Below are 20,662 nucleotides of genomic sequence, written 5' to 3'. Positions count from 1 at the left end.
TGTTCTTGGAGTTAGCAATAACTCAGTGTCACATTTTGAGATTTTTGATTTACTTTTTACTTTATGGAGTAAATTGGGAACGAGTTATGTTGAAGTGTAGTGTTTAAAACAACAAGTGATTTTGTACAGGTTTAAAAAGCCTGGGAATGCAGTTACTGAGATGGGGATGGGGTGGGGGGGAGGTTTGGTGCATTAAGGAGCCAACTATCCTCATCATTGTCGACAACAATTAGGGAAAGTAGATCCATTGGTTGCCATCTGCCAAAATTCCATAGATTCTCGAAAGGTTCCTGCGGATTGGAAGGTAGCCAATGTAACCCCACTATTTAAGAAAGAAGGGAGAGAGAAAACGGGGAACTATAGACCAGTTAACCTGACAGGCATCAGTAGTAGGGGAAATACTAGAATCTATTATTAAGGACGTGGTAACAGGGCACTTAGAAAATAAAAATAGGATTGGGCAGAGTCAACATGGATTTGTGAAAGGAAAATCATGCTTGACGAATCTGTTACAGTTTTTTGAGGTTGTAACTAGTAGAATAGATCAGGGGGAACCAATGGATGTGGTGTATTTGGATTTTCAGAAAACATTCGATAAGGTGCCACACAGGAGATTATTAAACAAAATGAGCTCATGGAATTGGGGGTAATATACCAGCATGGATTGAGGATTGGTTAATGGACAGAAAACAGAGAGTAGGAATAAACGGGACATTTTCATGTTGGTAGGCTGTAACGAGCGGGGTACCTCAAGGACAGTGCATGGGCATCAGCTATTTACAATCTGCATTAATGATTTGGATGAGGGGACCAAGTTTGCTGATGATGCAAAGCTAGATGGGATTGTAAATTGTGAGGAGAATGCTAATAGGCTTGAAGGGGATCTAGACAGGCAAGGTGAGAGGGCAAGAACATGGCGAATGGAATATAATGTGGAGAAAAATAGAAAAGCAGAGTATTTTTTAAATGGTGAGAGAGTGTGAAATGTTGGTGTTCAGAGGGACCTGGGTGTCCTTGTACACCAATCACTGAAAGTTAACCTGCAGGTACAGCAAGCAATTAGGAAAGCAAATGGTCTGTTGGCCTTTATTACAAGAGGATCTGTGTATAAGAGTAAAGGGGGCCAAAATTCCCCCTTTCTATCGGCCCGTGGCTGCCTGAAAGCGGTGCTGCCGCTAGTCGCTGCCCCTGATAGCTTTTTCCCTCAGTACCCTTTCTGTGGCTGGGCAGCACGGCTACCCTTAAAGGGGAGGTGACACTGCCAGCGGCTCCTTTTATTTTTTATTGTCTGCCGACGGCCAGGTTGGGCTAACAGTTATGCCCGCTGGTTCGGTCAGGCTGCCAACACCTCTTGGGTGCCAGGCTGCTGGCCCGGCTGAAACTCTCCCTGGTGGCCCAGTATTTGCCACGAAAGTGGCTGCAGAGTTTGCAGCGGCCCTCCCCTTTAACTGAGGGGGAGGGACGTTGTGACGCGCCAGCACTATGATGTCATCAGCGCGGCGCTGATGACTTTGAGCGTCGGTCATTCCGACCTGCACCCACTTCCGCCCCGCTAGTGCTGGCTATTCCGACCCGACTGCACCTCCGCCCCTCTCCCCACACCGTTCCGACCTAAAACAAAAGCCAAAGAGCTGAATTTTTCCAAATTGTCCGCCCCATGCATTGGGGTGGACGGAACACTGGAAAAACGGTAGGTGCGACCCATTTCGGGCGTAGGGCTATTCCGGCCCCAAGATGTCTTACTGCAATTATATAGGGCTCGGGTGAGACCACACCTGGAGTATTGTGTACAGTGTCGGTCTCCTTATCTAAGGAAGGATATACTTGCCATAGAGGGAGTGCGACAAAGGTTCACCAGACTGATTCCTGGGATGGGGGGATTGTCCTATGAGGAGAGATTGAGCAGACTAGGCCGATATTCTCTAGAGTTTAGAAGAATGAGAGGTGATCTCATTGAAACACACAAAATTGTTACAGGGCTTGACAGGGTAGATGCAGGGAGGATGTTTCCTCTGGCTGGGGAGTCTAGAACCAGGGGTCACAGTCTTAGAATAAGGGGTCGGCCATTTAGGACTGAGATGAGGAGAAATTTCTTCACTCAGATAGTGGTGAATCTTTGGAATTCTTTACCCCAGACGACTGTGGACGCTCAGTCGTTGAGTATATTCAAGACAGAGATCGATAGATTTTTGGATGTTAAGGGAATCAAGGGATCTGGGGATAGTGCAGGAAAGTGGAGTTGAGGTAGAAGATCAGCCGTGATCTTACTGAATGCAGTACAGGCTCGAAGTGCCGAATGGCCTACTCCTACTCCTATTGCTAATTTTCTTGTTCCCTGTCGTATTAGGAACGGTTGTTTTGTGAGGCTGAAAAGGAGCAGAGTCCTGCTGGATTCAGGTGCATTCCAAATCCCGCACCATGCCCCTTGCCCCCCCCCCCCCGCCACTCCCCATCCCCCCATCACCACCAAAATGCCGCGACAGTGGTCTCGGAAGCCACAAGAATTTCTAAACTCCTTCAATATTAACCAAAAAAAGCCACTCGATCAAAGAGCTACCAAATTCACTCAATGGGGGAGAATTTCAAGTCAGACTCAAAACAGGCATGATACCACCGCCTGCCCAAGGCCACAGTCTGGAGGCCCCGGGCCATTTTACCAGTGCACTGCGGGCGCTAAACGGGCACTTCGCTGCAGCTCACCGATACGGTGTGGGAGAAAACTGGGCGGCTTCGACCCAGAATCGAGCAGCAGGACCTGTTGAGGAAGGGAGTGGCTGAATGGGTTGGGGTTGGGGTGGGGGTGGGGAGAATGAGCTCGCAATGTGGGCCCAATGCTCCTCCTGGCACCACAAAAATCTTTTTCAATAAAAGCAAAAAACATACTTTTCCTGAGCAGCCTCCAGCGATCCCTTTAATGACAGCTGATTAGACCACTGAATGCCCCCAAAAACTGAGACTAGCATGTACTCCCCCCATTTCTCCATCACAATTGTAATTGGTGTCCTACAAGTGCCATAGGATCCCGATTGTATATTCACATTGCCTGCCGCCTGGTTTGGGCGGGAGTGCTGGATGCCCATTTAAAGACATGGCTGGAAATTGAATCAACAACAACAACCTGTATTTATATAGCGCCTTTAACGTAGTGAAACATCCCAAGGTGCTTCACAGCAGTATTATGAGATAAAAATTTGACACTGAGCCACATAAGTAGATGTTAGCGCAGATGACCTAAAGCTTGGTCAAAGAGGTCGGTTTTAAGAAGCGTCTTGAAGGAGGAAAGAGAGGCAGAGAGGTTTAGCCAGGGAATTCCAGAGCTTGGGGCCTAGGCAACAGAAGGCATGGCCAACAATGGTTGAGTAATTACAATCAGGGATGCTCAGGTTGACAGAATTAGAGGAGCTCAGACATCTCGGGGTGGGGGGGTGGGGGGGTTGTGGAGCTGGAGGAGATTAGAGAAAGGGAGGGACGAGGCCATGGAGGGATTTGAAAATAAGGATGAGAATTTTGAAATTGAGGTGTTGCTTAACCGTAAGCCAATATAGACCAGCGAGCACAGGGGTGATAAGTGAGAAGCCTCCCTGATAAATTGCAATATCCGAACTGACACCTGGGAGTCCCTGGCCAAAGACCGCCCTAAATGGAGGAAGAGCATCTGGGAGGGCGCTGAGCACCTCGAGTCTCATTGCCGAGAGCATACAGAAACCAAGCGCAGGCTGCGGAAAGAGCGTGCGGCAAACCAGACCCACCCTCCCGTTTCCGCCGCCCCCAGCGTGGGAGCAATTGTGATGGGTCAGCCCCACCACCTGGCCCCGGTCGGAAAGGCCTTACCACTCTTAGAGGCGTTGGCGGGCCTTTGTTTGAAGGGCAATCCCCCCCCCCCCCCACTTGTTGCAATAGCTTTTTGGGGGAGAGAGTTCCAGATTTCCATTACCCTTTGTGTGATGAAGTGCTTCCTGACATCACCCCTGAACAGCCTTGTTCTAATTTTAAAGTTATGCCCCTTATTCTGGGCTCCCCCATCTGAAGGATTTTGTCCTATTATCTCCTTTAATCACTGGGTGTCCAAGATTCCCACCACATTTTTCTCTGCCAGTTGCATGATTTTCAGGTAAGAAACAGATGGCTGATGGATGAAAATCCTGTGTCACGGTATCTGTGTCACGGTATCTGTGTCACTGTGTCACTGTATCTGTGTCACGGTATCTGTGTCACGGTATCTGTGTCACTGTGTCACTGTGTCACTGTATCTGTGTCACGGTATCTGTGTCACGGTATCTGTGTCACTGTGTCACTGTATCTGTGTCACGGTATCTGTGTCACGGTATCTGTGTCACTGTGTCACGGTATCTGTGACTCTGTGCCACAACTTCTAGAATCAAAATGTTAGGATATACTCTTGTATCTTAAAAAAAGTGTATATAATTTATAAACTTTGTGCTGTACATTTTTAGATCACTACTTCTTAAATGTTCAAACAGTCCACCAAAATCAACACCAATGTGGTTGACTCATTATTTGCATTTTTCAAATAATTAAAAAGGAAGTTAACTTAATCAATCAAAATGAATGACATTTGTTAAGCTTATAGTTGATTATTTCATCTGTTTATTAATGAGCTTCAATAATTAAACGTATTTGTCAGCATCAGTATCAGCATTTGTGATTGGCATACCTTGGTATACACTGACCATGTATCTGACCATGTACACTGACCATGTACACTGACCATGTATCTGACCATGTACACTGACCATGTACACTGACCATGTACACTGACCATGTATCTGACCATGTACACTGACCATGCCTTCATGACGACATGCAGGCCGTGATCCTTACTAACGGATCCACCACAGACCCAATCCACATCCGGACCGGGGTCAAACGGGGCTGCGTCATCGCCCCAAACCTCTTCTCAATCTTCCTCGCTGTCATGCTCCCCGCTGGAGTGGAACGAAACCACAGAACCAGTGGGACCCTGTTCAACCTTCGCCGTCTCCAGGCCAGGTCCAAGACCACTCCAACCTCTGTCGTCAAGTTACAGTACACGGACGACGCCTGCATCTGTGCACACACAGAGGCTGCACTCCAGGACATAGTCGACGTATTTACTGCGGCATACGAAAGCATAGGTCTTACGCTAAACATCCGTAAGACAAAGGTCCTCCACCAGCCTGTCCTCACCGCACAGCACTGCCCCCAATCATCAAGATCCACGGCGTGGCCCTGGACACCGTAGACCACTTCCCATATCTCGGGAGCCTCCTGTCATCGATGCTTGCTCTTGTTGATGAGATTCAACACCGCCTACAGTGCGCCAGTGCAGCCTTCGGCCGCCTGAGGAAAAGAGTATTTGAAGACCAGGCCGTCAAAACTGCCACCAAGCTCATGGTCTACAGGGCTGTAGTAATACCCGCCCTCCTGTATGGCTCAGAGACATGGACCATGTACAGTAGACATCTCAAGTTGCTGGAGAAATATCAGCAACGATGTCTCCGCAAGATCCTACAAATCCCCTGGGAGGACAGGCGCACCAACAATTAGCGTCCTCATCAGGCTAACGTTCCCAGCGTTGAAGCACTGACCACATTCGATCAGCTCCGCTGGGCAGGCCACATATTTCGCATGCCAGACACGAGACTCTCAAAGCAAGTGCTCTACTCTGAGCTCCTTCACGGCAAATGAGCCAAAGGTGGGGGCGGAAACGTAACAGGGACACCCTCAAAGCCTCCCTGATAAAGTGCGACATCCCCACTGACACCTGGGAGACCCTGGCCAAAGACCGCCCTAAGTGCATCCAGGAGGGCGCTGAGCGCCTCGAATCTCAACACCGAGAGCATGCAGAAATCAAGCGCAGGCAGCGGAAAGAGCGTGCGGCAAACCAATCCCACCCACCCCTTCCCTCAATGACTATCTGTCCCACCTGTGACAGAGACTGTGGCTCTCGTTTTGGACTGTTCCGTCACCAAAGAACTCACTTCAGGAGTGGAAGCAAGTCTTCCTCGATTCCGAGGGGCTGCCTATGATACATAGAAAATGGGTGCAGGAGCAGTAGAGTAGAATATTGTTTTGCTGATAAATAACTTGCAACACTAAAACTGAAATCTATCAATGAGAGGTGATGCTTATTAATGAAATGGCTGACCCTGAATTTGAATTAAATAATTAAATGATTGTGTATTTTTTTTAACTTATAGCTTGTCCAGAAAATTAATGGCATCTATAGTGCAAAGAGAGGGAAGAAAAGGCTGAAGAAGCTATCACTGTCAAACTTTGAAAACGCATCTCTACGAGGTAAGGGGATGGATAGTTACTCACATCTTACGGGTATCAATCCAGATCCAAAAACTTTCTACAAAACACCCTCCTTCTCCCCTTCAACAAAAGTAAGAAGTCATGAACAGCAAACAGTAAACCAATGAAATCACCCACTACATGACCCCAGGACTAAAAGCAACACTGTCAATTAAGAAATCCGTAAGGGATAATTTCAAAGATAACTCAAGTTTCCCCTCTCTCTCAGACCACCATTTTGGTACAAGATTCTGCGAGACTTTCCACACATTGACAATGAATGGTTGGTAATCAAGCACAAATTGTCAGTTCGTTTGCCCCACATTTCCCTTTCCATCCATGTAAGTTCGAGGAACAACACCTCATCTTTCTATTATGCACTTTACAGCCTTCGGGAATCAACATTGAGTTCAACAATTTAAGACCATAACCTCTGTCCCTATTTTTTCAGACAGCAGCTGTTGCTGACTCTGCCATTCCCATTTGCAGCATTTAATCTCTTCTTCCTTCCACCCGATTACAGACTGTCCCTTTTGTTCTTTCCTACCCTCGCCCTGCTTTCCCTGCCTCTGCACCTGGTTACAATCTGTTACACCCCTAACGTTTTTCAGTTCTGACAAAGGGTCACAGACCTGAAACGTTAACTCTGTTTCTCTCTCCACAGATGCTGCCTGACCTGCTGAGTATTTCCAGCATTTTCTGTTTTAATTTCCCTTTCCATCCTCCCTTACTCCCCAGGTCCTGGCATTCCAATTCCAGTAGTATACAACCCAAAAATAGAATGACAGGGGAGGGCAGCAGCAGCCAAGTTCATGGCACCGTGGCTGGCTCTGCTGCACAGGAGGGCAGGAAAAAGAGTGGGAGAGCGATAGTGATAGGGGATTCAATTGTAAGGGGAATAGATAGGCGTTTCTGCGGCCGCAACCGAGACTCCAGGATGGTATGTTGCCTCCCTGGTGCAAGGGTCAAGGATGTCTCTGAGCGGATGCAGGACATTCTGAAAAGGGAGGGTGAACAGCCAGTTGTCGTGGTGCACATTGGTACCAATGATATAGGTAAAAAAAGGGATGCGGTCCTACGAGACGAATTGAAGGAACTAGGAGCTAAATTAAAACGTAGGACCTCAAAAGTAGTAATCTCAGGATTGCTACCAGTGCCACGTGCTAGTCAGAGTAGGAATCGCAGGATAGCTCAGATGAATACGTGGCTTGAGCAATGGTGCAGCAGGGAGGGATTCAAATTCCTGGGGCATTGGAACCGGTTCTGGGGGAAGTGGGACCAGTACAAACCGGACGGTCTGCACCTGGGCAGGACCAGAACCAATGTCCTAGGGGAAGTGTTTGCTAGTGCTGTTGGGGAGGAGTTAAACTAATATGGCAGGGGGATGGGAACCAATGCAGGGAGACAGAGGAGAACAAAATGGAGACACAAGCAAAAGACAGAAAGGAGATGAGGAAAAGTGGAGGGCAGAGAAACCCAAGGCAAAAAACAAAAAGGGGCACTGTACATCAAAATTCTAAAGGGTCAAAGTGTAATAAAAAAGCAAGCATGAAAGCTCTGTGCCTCAATGCAAGGAGTATTCGGAACCCAGGAGGGGGCTCTGAGCTAGTTAGAGTGGGTGAGAGCTCAGATGAACAGGACCCCAAGAAAGAATGCAAAAGGCAGGAGGCAACAGAGCAGAGTAGTACTGGGGTAAGTGTAAACCACAAGGTGATAGGAAGGGACAATATGTATGAATATAAAGGGGCTGCAGGAGGGGTCAAAACTAAAAATCATGGTTTAAAAACTAGTATTAAAACACTCTACCTAAACTCACGCAACATTAGAAATAAAGTAAATGAGTTGACGGCACAAATCATTACAAATGGGTATGATTTGGTGGCCATTACAGAAACGTGGTTGCAGGGTGGCCAAGACTGGGAATTAAACATACAGGGGTATCTGACAATTCGGAAAGATAGACAAGAAGGGAAAGGAGATGGGGTAGTTCTGTTAATAAAGGATGATATCACGGCAGTTGTGAGAGACGATATTGGCTCTAATGAACAAAATGTTGAATCATTGTGAGTGGAGATTAGAGATAGTAAGGGGAAAAAGTCACTGGTGGATGTAGTTTATAGGCCCGCAAATAATAACTTCACGGTGGGGCGGACAATAACCAAGGGAATAATGGAGGCATGTGAAAAAGGAACGGCAGTAATCATGGGGGATTTTAACCTATATATCGATTGGTCAAATCAAATCGCACGGGGTAGCCTTGAGGAGGAATTCATAGAATGCATACGGGATTGTTTCTTAGAACAGTATGTTACAGAACCTACAAGGGACCAAGCTATCTTAGATCTGGTCCTGTGTAATGAGACAGGAATAATAAACGATCTCCTAGTAAAAAATCCTCTCGGAATGAGTGATCACAGTATGGTTGAATTTGTAATACAGATTGAGGGTGAGGAAGTAGTGTCTCAAACGAGCATACTATGCTTAAACAAAGGGGACTACAGTGGGATGAGGGCAGAGTTGGCTAAAGTAGACTGGGAACACAGACTAAACGGTGGCACAATTAAGGAACAGTGGAGGACTTTTAAGGAGCTCTTTCATAGTGCTCAACAAAAATATATTCCAGTGAAAAAGAAGGGTGGTAAGAGAAGGGATAACCAGCCGTGGATAACCAAATTAAAAACCAATGCATATAAGGTGGACAAGGTTAGTGGAAAACTAGAAGATTGGGAAAATTTTAAACGACAGCAAAGAATGACGAAGAAAGCAATAAAGATAGGAAAGATAGATTACGATAGTAAACTTGCGCAAAACATAAAAACAGATAGTAAAAGCTTTTACAGATATATAAACCGGAAAAGAGTGACTAACGTAAATGTTGGTCCCTTAGAAGATGAGAAGGGGGATTTAATAATGAGAAATGTGGAAATGGCTGAGACCTTAAACAATTATTTTGCTTCGGTCTTCACAGTGGAAGACACAAAAACCATGCCAAAAATTGCTGGTCACAGGAATGTGGGAAGGGAGGACCTTGAGACAATCACTATCACTAGAGGGGTAGTGCTGGACAGGCTAATGGGACTCAAGGTAGACAAGTCCCCTGGTCCTGATGAAATGTATCCCAGGGTATTAAAAGAGATGGCGGAAGTTATAGCAGATGCATTCGTTATAATTTACCAAAATTCTCTGAACTCTAGGGAGGTACCATCGGATTGGAAAGCAGCTAATCTAACGCCTCTGTTTAAAAAAGGGGGCAGACAAAAGGCAGGTAACTATAGGCCGGTTAGTTTAACATCTGTAGTGGGGAAAATGCTTGAAGCTATCATTAAGGAAGAAATAGCGGGACATCTAGATAGGAATAGTGCAATCAAGCAGACGCAACATGGATTCATGAAGGGGGAATCATGTTTAACTAATTTACTGGAATTCTTTGAGGATATAACGAGCATGGTGGATAGAGGTGTACCGATGGATGTGGTGTATTTAGATTTCCAAAAGGCATTCGATAAGGTGCCACACAAAAGGTTACTGCAGAAGATAAAGGTACGCGTTGTCAGAGGGAATGTTTAGCATGGATCGAGAATTGGCTGGCTAACAGAAAGCAGAGAGTCGGGATAAATGGGTCCTTTTCGTTTGGAAATCGGTGGTTAGTGGTGTGCCACAGGGATCGGTGCTGGGACCACAACTGTTTACAATATACATAGATGACCTGGAAGAGGGGACAGAGTGTAGTGTAACAAAATTTGCAGATGACACAAAGATTAGTGGGAAAGTGGGTTGTGTAGACGACACAGAGAGGCTGCAAAGAGATTTAGATAGCTTAAGCGAATGGGCTAAGGTTTGGCAAATGGAGTGCAATGTCGGAAAATGTGAGGTCATCCACCTTGGAAAAAAAACCAGTCAAAGAGAATATTATTTGAATGGGGAGAAATTACAACATGCTGCGGTGCAGAGGGACCTGGGGGTCCTTGTGCATGAATCCCAAAAAGTTAGTTTGCAGGTGCAGCAGGTAATCAGGAAGGCGAATGGAATGTTGGCCTTCATTGCGAGAGGGATGGAGTACAAAAGCAGGGAGGTCCTGCTGCAACTGTACAGGGTATTGTTGAGGCCGCACCTGGAGTACTGCGTGCAGTTTTGGTCACCTTACTTAAGGAAGGATATACTAGCTTTGGAGGGGGTACAGAGACGATTCACTCGGCTGATTCCGGAGATGAGGGGGTTACCTTATGATGATAGATTGAGTAGACTGGGTCTTTACTCATTGGAGTTCGGAAGGATGAGGGGTGATCTTATAGAAACATTTAAAATAATGAAAGGGATAGACAAGGTAGAGGCAGAGAGGTTATTTCCACTGGTCGGGGAGACTAGAACTAGGGGGCACAGCCTCAAAATACGGGGGAGCCAATTTAAAACCGAGTTGAGAAGAATTTCTTCTCCCAGAGGGTTGTGAATCTGTGGAATTCTCTGCCCAAGGAAGTAGTTGAGGCTAGCTCATTGAATGTATTCAAATCACAGATAGATAGATTTTTAACCAATAAGGGAATTAAGGGTTATGGGGAGCGGGCGGCTAAGTGCAGCTGAGTCCACGGCCAGATCAGCCATGATCTTGTTGAATGACGGAGTTGAGTCCACGGCCAGATCAGCCATGATCTTGTTGAATGGCGGAGCAGGCTCAAGGGGCTAGATGGCCTACTCCTGTTTCTAATTCTTATGTTCTTATGTTCTTATTTGTAATGAGCTCTTAACCAAACGTGTAGGTGTGACACCATGTTGCAACAGAGTTTATCACAGGAAAACATTTGGGGGTGATTTCCATCTACAGGTCTAACTTAATTTTAAATCATTCAGAACTGGTGAGAGTCCCTCATTGAACGTCAAGTGCAAATAGCATTTACTTCTCTGGTGTAAACTTACATGCATAATTATTCACAGTGCAAACTCACAAGGGTCTAGGGAGAACACTAGTGGTAGCAGAGTAAAATTACATGTAAATACAAATTAAAAGGATGAGGACAATTAAAGGGAAGCTTCACAATTAAAGGGCAACGTTGTGAACTCATCCCACAGCCAGGTGTCAATTATACCCAGCATTCCAAATCTGTAAGCGTTGTTTAACAATAGTATTGTTTGAAAAAGTTGGCCAAAGTACCTGAATCATTTTATTTTTTTCTTGTCTGTATGTGGAAAGCTGTCAAAAAAGTTACAACCCATTTAAATATTCTAGCTTTTTTTTCCCAGGGGTGGGAGTGGGACAGTTGTGTAGATTTTCCTGACTCCAGACAGCAGAGATACCAGCTGACTTGTGTTGTATCTTCATAACCCTCTGTAACTAAATGTACTTAGAATGCCATAAACATGATAGAGTTGACTTGGGCAAAGAATTGTTTAGCGATCTAGTGTAAGCAAACAAAATACTTGCTGGGGTTTTTAACCTTGTCCATATTGACCCAGCTGGAAGTAGCAGAAATTTAACCAGAGTTTAAGTTCATTTTCCTCTTTATTATTTCATTGACGTACTTAAAATTGCTGTATTTAAAGAGAAAGTATAGTTTTCTGACATTACAGTGTGACACTCTTCAAGTAAAATTTTCTCCACTTTTGAAACCCTGTAGCAGGCATCACTCTGCAACTAAAGGGACAGCCTGGCCTCAGGCTTTGCTCACTGCCAATACTGTTGCATAACTGGCTGTCAGAAAGTATGAGTATGGCCTGAGGCTTGATTTTCAAGTGCTATGTCCCATTGCTTGATACTTTCCACATCTCCTCCCAGGCCCCTGCCTCCAGCATGGATGCGATTAAGATTTGCCATGTAGCGAATAGAAGATACAATCTTTAATATCCCTCATATCTTGAGTAGTTATTGAGCCCGACAGTATAAAGACAATCATCACCCTGCAGGACAGTGGTGTTTGAGTCACTTCAGCCACATTTTGTGTGCTATTTTATACCCAGTTGTGACATCAGCTGTCTTTGTTTTCACAAAAGAGTATTTGTTCTTTAGAATTCTTTAAACTAATTTGATTTTTTTAAATAGCTGATTATGAGGGTGGCTAAGTAAGCGAAGGCTAACCTACTGCCTTACACACCACTCCTTTAACGCAGAAAATTCTACGGTGAACATTTTATTTTCAAAGAAGCTAAACTTTTAACAGCTGCTGCAGGAACAAGGATTGTTTAGTCTATGTTGTGGAATTTTCCTCAACTAAATGTTGTTTTGGTTTACTGGAAAATTCAGTCGACTTCTTTATCTCTTTCACAGATGAGAACAGTGAGAGTGAGAGTGACTCGGATGACAGGTTTAAAGGTGAGAGGTCACGCTGTATTGAATCCCAGTGCCTGCTGCTTCCTTTGTGCCTGTGTAACACTGTCCTTGCTGTGTTCTGCTGCTCCATGCCACAGTGGGTAGATTTTGGTTTTGTGTCTCAAGCTCGAAACCGCAGATTAATCTCCGTGATAACTTGCATTCCATTTTCTTTGTTGACTATGAAGAACACTGTGAACTGTATCTGGATTTTCTTTTGTTTTCCAGCACACACACAACGTTTGGTCCACATTCAATCAGTGCTAACGAAAGCTCCCCGTTACCGCACATTAGAACGAGAGCTCATCGAGTGGCAGGAGCGGGAACTTTTTGAATATTTTGTGGTGATATCACTGAAGAAAAAGCCTTCAAAGAACACTTATATCCCTGAAGTATCCTATCAGTTTCCAAAGGTGAATGCTATAATTTAAAAGAGCCCAGTGATCAATATAATTGCTAGATTTGTGACAATCAGCATGGAAATGTCAGTCTTTAAAATGGTAACCCAAACAAATGTCCAAAATCCTACGGTATTTATTATGCTGAGAAGGTAAAGAATCTTTTGCAAATAACCTTCCAATAGTTAATGTCCTGAATGATTTTAATCTACTTTCTGATTACAGCTTTTTCACGCCAGCAGGAATTCCTGTATTCATTGTCAAACTCTGTGTGACCAGCAAAGTTACAAACTTCGTTGTCTGTGGGGTCTCGTTCTATTTTAGAATCATAGAATGGTTACAGCATAGAAGGAGGCCTTTCGCCCGTAAGCATGTGCCGGCTCTCTGCAAGAGCACTTCAGCTAGTCCCACTCCTTTGGTTCTTTTGCCAATCACCTTAAATCTGTGTCCTCTGGTTCTTGACCATTCTGCCAATGGGAACAGTTTCTCTCGATCTACTCTGCCCGACCCCTCATGATTTTAAACACCTCGAACAAATTTCCTCTCAACCTTCTCTGCTCCAAGGAGAACAACCCCAGCTTCTCCAGTCTATCCACGTAACTGAAGTCCTTCATCCCTGGAATCATTCTTGTAACTCTTTTCATTGCACATAGACAATTTGGCATCAGTTTTGGATAAGGATTCTAGCAGCTATTATTATTGCTGTTCCTGCTTCTGGTCACCGTCCTTTGTGAACCACACCTCGAGTTTTGATCAGTGAACATGAGGATAAAGTGGAGTGACAAAGGAAAATGAAAGACAAACAATAATTAGGGGAACAAAGTAAGATAGAAACATAGAAACATAGAAAATAGGTGCAGGAGTAGGCCATTCGGCCCTTCGAGCCTGCACCGCCATTCACTAAGTTAATGGCTGAACATGCAACTTCAATACCCCATTCCTGCTTTCTCGACATACCCCTTGATCCCCCTAGTAGAAAGGACTTCATCTAACTCCTTTTTGAATATATTTAGTGAATTGGCCGCAACAACCTCCTGTGGTAGAGAATTCCACAGGTTCACCACTCTCTGGGTGAAGAAGTTTCTCCTCATCTTGGTCCTAAATGGCTTACCCCTTATCCTTAGACTGTGTCCCCTGGTTCTGGACTTCCCCAACATTGGGAACATTTTTCCTGCATCTAACCAGTCTAAACCCATCAGAATTTTAAACATTTCTGTGAGATCCGCTCTCATTCTTCTGAACTCCAGTAAATACAAGCCCAGTTGATCCAGTCTTTCTTGATATGTCAATCCCGGGAATTAGTCTGGTGAACCTTCGCTGCATTCCCTCAATAACAAGAATGTCCTTCCTCAAGTTAGGAGACCAAAACTGTACACAATACTCCAGGTGTGGCCTCACCAAGGCCCTGTACAACTGTAGTAAGACCTCCCTGCCCCTGTACTCAAATCCCCTTGCTATGAAGGCCAACATGCCATTTGCTTTCTTAACCGCCTGTTGTACCTGCATGCCAACCTTCAATGACTGATGTACCATGACACCCAGGTCTCTTTGCACCTGCCCTTTTCCTAATCTGTCACCATTCAGATAATAGTCTGTCTCTCTGTTTTTACCACCAAAGTGGATAACCTCACATTTATCCACATTATACTTCATCTGCCATGCATTTGCCCACTCACCTAACCTATCCAAGTCACTCTGCAGCCTCATAGCATCCTCCTCGCAGCTCACACTACACCCAACTTAGTGTCATCCGCAAATTTGGAGATACTACATTTAATCGCCTTGTCTAAATCAGTGATGTACAATGTAAACAGCTGGGGTCCCAGCACAGAACCCTGCGGTACCCCACTAGTCACTGCCTGCCATTCTGAAAAGTTCCCATTTACTTCTACTCTTTGCTTCCTGTCTGCAAACCAGTTCTCAATCCACATCAGCACACTACCCCCAATCCCATGTGCTTTAACTTTGCACATTAATCCCTTGTGTGGGACCTTGTCGAAAGCCTTCTGAAAGTCCAAATATACCACATCAACTGGTTCTCCCTTGTCCACTCTACTGGAAACATCCTCAAAAAATTCCAGAAGATTTGTCAAGCATGATTTCCCTTTCACAAATCCATGCTGACTTTGACCGATCATGTCACCTCTTTCCAAATGCGCTGTTATGACATCCTTAATAATTGATTCCATCATTTTACCCACTACTGAGGTCAGGCTGACCGGTCTGTAATTCCCTGTTTTCTCTCTCCCTCCTTTTTTAAAAAGCGGGGTTACATTGGCTACCCTCCACTCGATAGGAACTGATCCAGAGTCAATGGAATGTTGGAAAATGACTGTCAATGCATCCGCTATTTCCAAGGCCACCTCCTTAAGTACTCTGGGATGCAGTCCATCAGGCCCTGGGGATTTACCGGCCTTCAATCCCATCAATTTCCTCAACACAATTTCCCGACTAATAAGAGGATTTCCCTCAGTTCCTCCTTCTTACTGGACCCTCTGACCCCTTTTATATCCAAAGGTTGTTTGTGTCCTCCTTAGTGAATACCGAACCAAAGTACTTGTTCAATTGGTCCGCCATTTCTTTGTTCCCCGTTATGACTTCCCCTGATTCTGACTGCAGGGGATCTACGTTTGTCTTTACTAACCTTTTTCTCTTTACATATCTATCGAAGCTTTTGTAGTCCGTCTTAAAGTTCCGGGCAAGCTTCCTCTCGTACTCTATTTCTTTGCCCTAATCAAACCCTTTGTCCTCCTCAGCTGAGTTCTAAATTTCTCCCAGTCCCCGGGTTCGCTGCTATTTCTGGCCAATTTGTATGCCACTTCCTTGGCTTTAATACTATCCCTGATTTCCCTTGATAGCCACGGTTGAGCCACCTTCCCTTTTTTATTTTTACGCCAGACAGGAATGTATAATTGTTGTAGTTCATCCATGCGGTCTCTAAATGTCTGCCATTGCCCATCCACTGTCAACCCCTTAAGTATCATTCGCCAATCTATCCTAGCCAATTCACGCCTCATACCTTCAAAGTTACCCTTCTTTAAGTTCTGGACCATGGTCTCTGAATTAACTGTTTCATTCTCCATCCTAATGTAGAATTCCACCATATTATGGTCACTCTTCCCCAAGGGGCCTCGCACAACGAGATTGCTAATTAATCCTCTCTCATTACACAACACCCAGTCTAAGATGGCCTCCCCCTAGTTGGTTCCTCGACATATTGGTCTAGAAAACCATCCCTTATGCACTCCAGGAAATCCTCCTCCACCGTATTGCTTCCAGTTTGGCTAGCCCAATCTATGTGCATATTAAAGTCACCCATTATAACTGCTGCACCTTTATTGCATGCACCCCTAATTTCTTGTTTGATGCCGTCCCCAACATCACTACTACTGTTTGGAGGTCTGTACACAACTCCCACTAATGTTTTTTGCCCTTTGGTGTTCTGCAGCTCTACCCATATAGATTCCACATCATCCAAGCTAATGTCCTTCCTAACTATTGCATTAATCTCCTCTTTAACCAGCAATGCTACCCCACCTCCTTTACCTTTTATTCTATCCTTCCTGATTGTTGAATACTCTTGGATGTTGAGTTCCCAGCCCTGATCATCCTGGAGCCACGTCTCCGTAATCCCAATCACATCATATCTGTTAACATCTATTTGCACAGTTAATTCATCCACCTTATTACGGATACACCTTGCATTAAGACACAAAGCCTTCAGGCTTGTTTTTTTAACACCCTTTGTCCTTTTAGAATTATGATGTAGTGTGGCCCTTTTTGTTTCTTGCCTTTGTTTACTCGACCTTCCACTATTGCTTTTTACCTTTCTACCATCTGTTTCTGAATGATGGGAACAAAGGCACACCAGCACAGGTAGCGAATCCAAATCAAGAAAGGGCAGCAGAAAATAACTTGTATAATTAAAGGTGTAAAGAGCAAAGCAAATGATAACGTACTGAAGATCAGCCGGTTTTCGTTAGTAACCTGTATTTATTAATTCAACATTGCAAATTTGGCTCTAATTCTTCAGCAGGCCAGTTTATCTTTCTGAACTTGAAATTGGCCAAAAATGTAATGTTTCTCACATTGTGGTTAAAAATATCTGTCTGTGTGTGTGGAAAGTGTGGCTGGTTACTGGAAACACAAACAGCTGGATGCACTGTAACAAAAGGTGCGCTCGGAAAAAAATGTGTACACACATAACCACATATAATCTGCTCCTGCTAGATAGGAGACTTGTTGAAAAAGAAAACAGAATTATACAACAGAGTTAGATAGCTTGATTTAGCAGATGTAGGGCTGGATTCCGGTTGATTTGCGCTCCATTGAGCACTAGTGCCCCAGGCAGAACTTTCGAGCATTCCGCCCGATTTAGCGTCCACCCGAGAACCCGCCCAGAAAAACCAAACAGACCCCGGGCACATCAGGCGCTAACTGCACCATGTTGAAAACGAAGGAGAAAGTTGGAGTTATGAGTGATTAAAGGATTGGGAGAAGATCGCTGCTTACTGCATACTATCGATTGTGAAGTTTATGTGAGTTTAAATTTGTTTTATAAAGGACATTTTAAAAGATGGGGGCCATGCTAGGTCAGGAGGTAGTAATCCTGGCTGTTATTGCCATGTGGCTTCAAGCTGGAAGGCGGCTTATTGTTGATCATTTCCAAAGTAATCAAAGAGATCGCAGACATATGGGGAGAAGGCCTTACCCCCCACGAGTTTACAGGGAACATCGTTCCTACCTGCAGCTCTCTGAGGCACAGTGCATTAGAAGGCTGCGCTTCCGAAAAGAGGTGGTCACAGAGATATGCCAGCTCATACAGGCAGACCTACAGCCTACCAGCGGCAACAGGACTGCACTGCCCGTCGATGTGAAGGTGACTGCGACACTTTCCTTCTATGCCTCTGGCTCCTTTCAGGCATCAGTATGGGACATATGCTCCATCTCGCAGCACACTACACATCGCTGCATTCATCAGGTGACTACTGCACTGTACATAAGCAGGATGGACTTTATAAAATTCCCAATGACCAAGGAGGCTCAGAATGAAAGGACTCTATGTTTTGGACGGTTTGCTGGCTTCCCTAAGATTCAGGGTGCCCTTGACTGTACACACATTGCCCTGCGAGCACCTTTACAGAATGCAGAGGTTTACCGAAACTAAAGGGATTCCACTCCATGAACGTATCGATCGTCTGTAACCATACTCAGTGCATCATGGCAGTCAATGCCCAATATCCAGAGAGCATCCATGATGCTTTCATCTTGCGTGAGATCAGTGTCTCACGCATGTTCCAGCATCAAGCACAAGGTCAGAGCTGGATGCTGGGGGACAAAGGTTACGGCCTCGCCACCTGGCTCATGACCCCCCTCCAGAACCCTCAGACACAAGCCGAGCATCGCTTTAATGAGAGCCATGCAGCCACACGCAACATCGTCGAACAGACAATTGGAGTGCTCAAGCAGCACTTCCGATGCCTGGACCACTCTGGAGGCAGCCTGCAATACTCCCCTCAGCAGGTCGCTGAGTTCATTGTGGTGTGCTGCATGCTACACAACTTAGCCACCATGAGGGGACAGGAATTGCCAATGGGGATTGCTGGACCACCTCAGAAGGTGGGGGGCGGGGGGGAGCAGGAGGAGGAGGAAGACGAGGAAGAGGAGCCTGGCGAGGACCCCATGCCACCACCACCACAACCACAGGGGAGGCATCGTGGCGATTTCACTGCTGCAAAAGCCTTACGTCAGCAGCTCATAATTGAACGCTTTGCTTGAAGAGTGAAGGGCACATTTGAGCGTTGCCTGGCCATTCTGTCCCACCATGTTGACTATTCCCCCTCTTATTCTGCAAGTGAGACACTACACAGGAATGATTAAGATGAACAAAAACAATGTATTAAACATTGTAACATTGTAAACTTTGTAACCTTTATTGTGAGACTTAGATAAAATAAAATGATCTGCATCCAGCAGTGTGATCATTCAACAACATTATCAACAATATAATCCAGTGTGATACTTTAACATAATCTGTAACATAATAACACTATAACATAAAACATATGATGCAATCTGCATCAACAAGATCATATCCTGCCCCACTATTTTTTCCCACTGTCTTGCCCCCCCCTTCCCCTTATCCCCCTCCCTTGCTTGCTGCTCCTACTAAAAGTGGCACCAAGATGATGTGCAGCAAGGCTGCTGTGTTGGGGGGAGAGACAATGGAGACACCGTCTGGGGAAACACTGGAACAGCTCGTGGTGTGGACGACTCGGCTTCTGACTGGCTAGCCTCTTGATCGGTGTCGCCTGTCACAGGTAGTTTGGGTGTGACCGTGGGGAACGCAGAGAGTATGGCGGCAGGGTTAATGGACCATCACCTGCCCAAGTTGAAGTAGAGCTTGTGCCTGTGATGCACCAAATTCTGCAAGGGATCGCGCCACACTCTCCGGGATTCCACTGTCACTGCTGGAGGCCACCATGTGTGCATTGATAGCCTCGCTGGTATCACGGCTCGCACTGACAATCTGCGACCCTACCTCCTTAATGGTCGCTTTCAGACTGTCAACCCTCGCGGGAATCGTACCCAAGACATCAAGGAGCTGATGGCTGACCTGGATGCTCTCCCTGGACATTCCCACCATGTCCAGTTCCACATCTGCCGGTCTGTCAGCAGACCAACTTTGCTGACTCACCCTCCGGAGAGATGGCATGCGGGATTCGACCCCAGCACTGCGTTGCTGCACACCACTGGTCCCAGGAGCCTCGAATTCATCGAACCCCGAAAACATTACGCGTCCTCAGAGGAGCTGAGTGCCGATGGTGGAACAGGGGTCGATTGATGCTGCGCCGGAGTCGACTCATCGGTATCCTCCTCTTCCTCCACCTCCAGACAATGGCCTGACATGGAGTGGTCCCTTGAGGGATGCTGGTCATTTGGAAGTAGAAAGCAACAGGAGCGGGGGCAGGGTGACATGAGGAAGGTCGCATAGCACAGGCTCATTTGAAGGACCGCCGCTACTCCATTACATCTAGTCCAGTGACACTGCGGGACATTGCCCCAACCTATCTCGGGGAGTGTGCAAGACATTGCCCCAACCTATCTCGGGGAGTGTGCAAGACATTGCCCCAACCTATCTCTGGGAGTGTGCGGGACATTGCCCCAACCTATCTCGGGGAGTGTGCAAGACATTGCCCCAACCTATCTCGGGGAGTGTGCGGGACATTGCCCCAACCTATCTCGGGGAGTGTGCGGGACATTGCCCCAACCTATCTCGGGGAGTGTGCGGGACATTGCCCCAACCTATCTCGGGGAGTGTGCGGGACATTGCCCCAACCTATCTCGGGGAGTGTGCGGGACATTGCCCCAACCTATCTCGGGGAGTGTGCGGGACATTGCCCCAACCTATCTCGGGGAGTGTGCAGGACATTGCCCCAACCTATCTCTGGGAGTGTGCGGGACATTGCCCCAACCTATCTCGGGGAGTGTGCGGGACATTGCCCCAACCTATCTCGGGGAGTGTGCGGGACATTGCCCCAACCTATCTCGGGGAGTGTGCGGGACATTGCCCCAACCTATTCCAGAGATCAGTGGGAGAGCACTTGGGTGCCAGTGACCATAATTCAGTCAGATTCAAGGTAGTTATGGATAAGGTCAAGGATAGACC

At 46.0% G+C, this 20,662-nt stretch overlaps 1 protein-coding gene across 2 annotated transcripts in view; it reads left to right on the top strand.

Moving 5' to 3' along the window:
* The window catches only part of dennd2b (DENN domain containing 2B), a 489,686-nt gene that overhangs the window by 318,303 nt on the left and 150,721 nt on the right, over positions 1 to 20,662 (top strand). For both annotated transcript variants that reach the window (XM_070899957.1, XM_070899956.1), the window contains exons 7-9: positions 6,201 to 6,297; positions 12,554 to 12,598; positions 12,824 to 13,008. In XM_070899957.1, the coding sequence (XP_070756058.1) occupies positions 6,201 to 6,297; positions 12,554 to 12,598; positions 12,824 to 13,008 (327 nt within the window). The remainder of the gene's footprint in view (positions 1 to 6,200; positions 6,298 to 12,553; positions 12,599 to 12,823; positions 13,009 to 20,662) is intronic.

This window comes from Pristiophorus japonicus, chromosome 14, assembly GCF_044704955.1.
Source record: "Pristiophorus japonicus isolate sPriJap1 chromosome 14, sPriJap1.hap1, whole genome shotgun sequence".
Lineage (NCBI taxonomy): Eukaryota > Metazoa > Chordata > Chondrichthyes > Pristiophoridae > Pristiophorus > Pristiophorus japonicus.
This window is presented reverse-complemented; position numbering and strand designations above follow the sequence as displayed.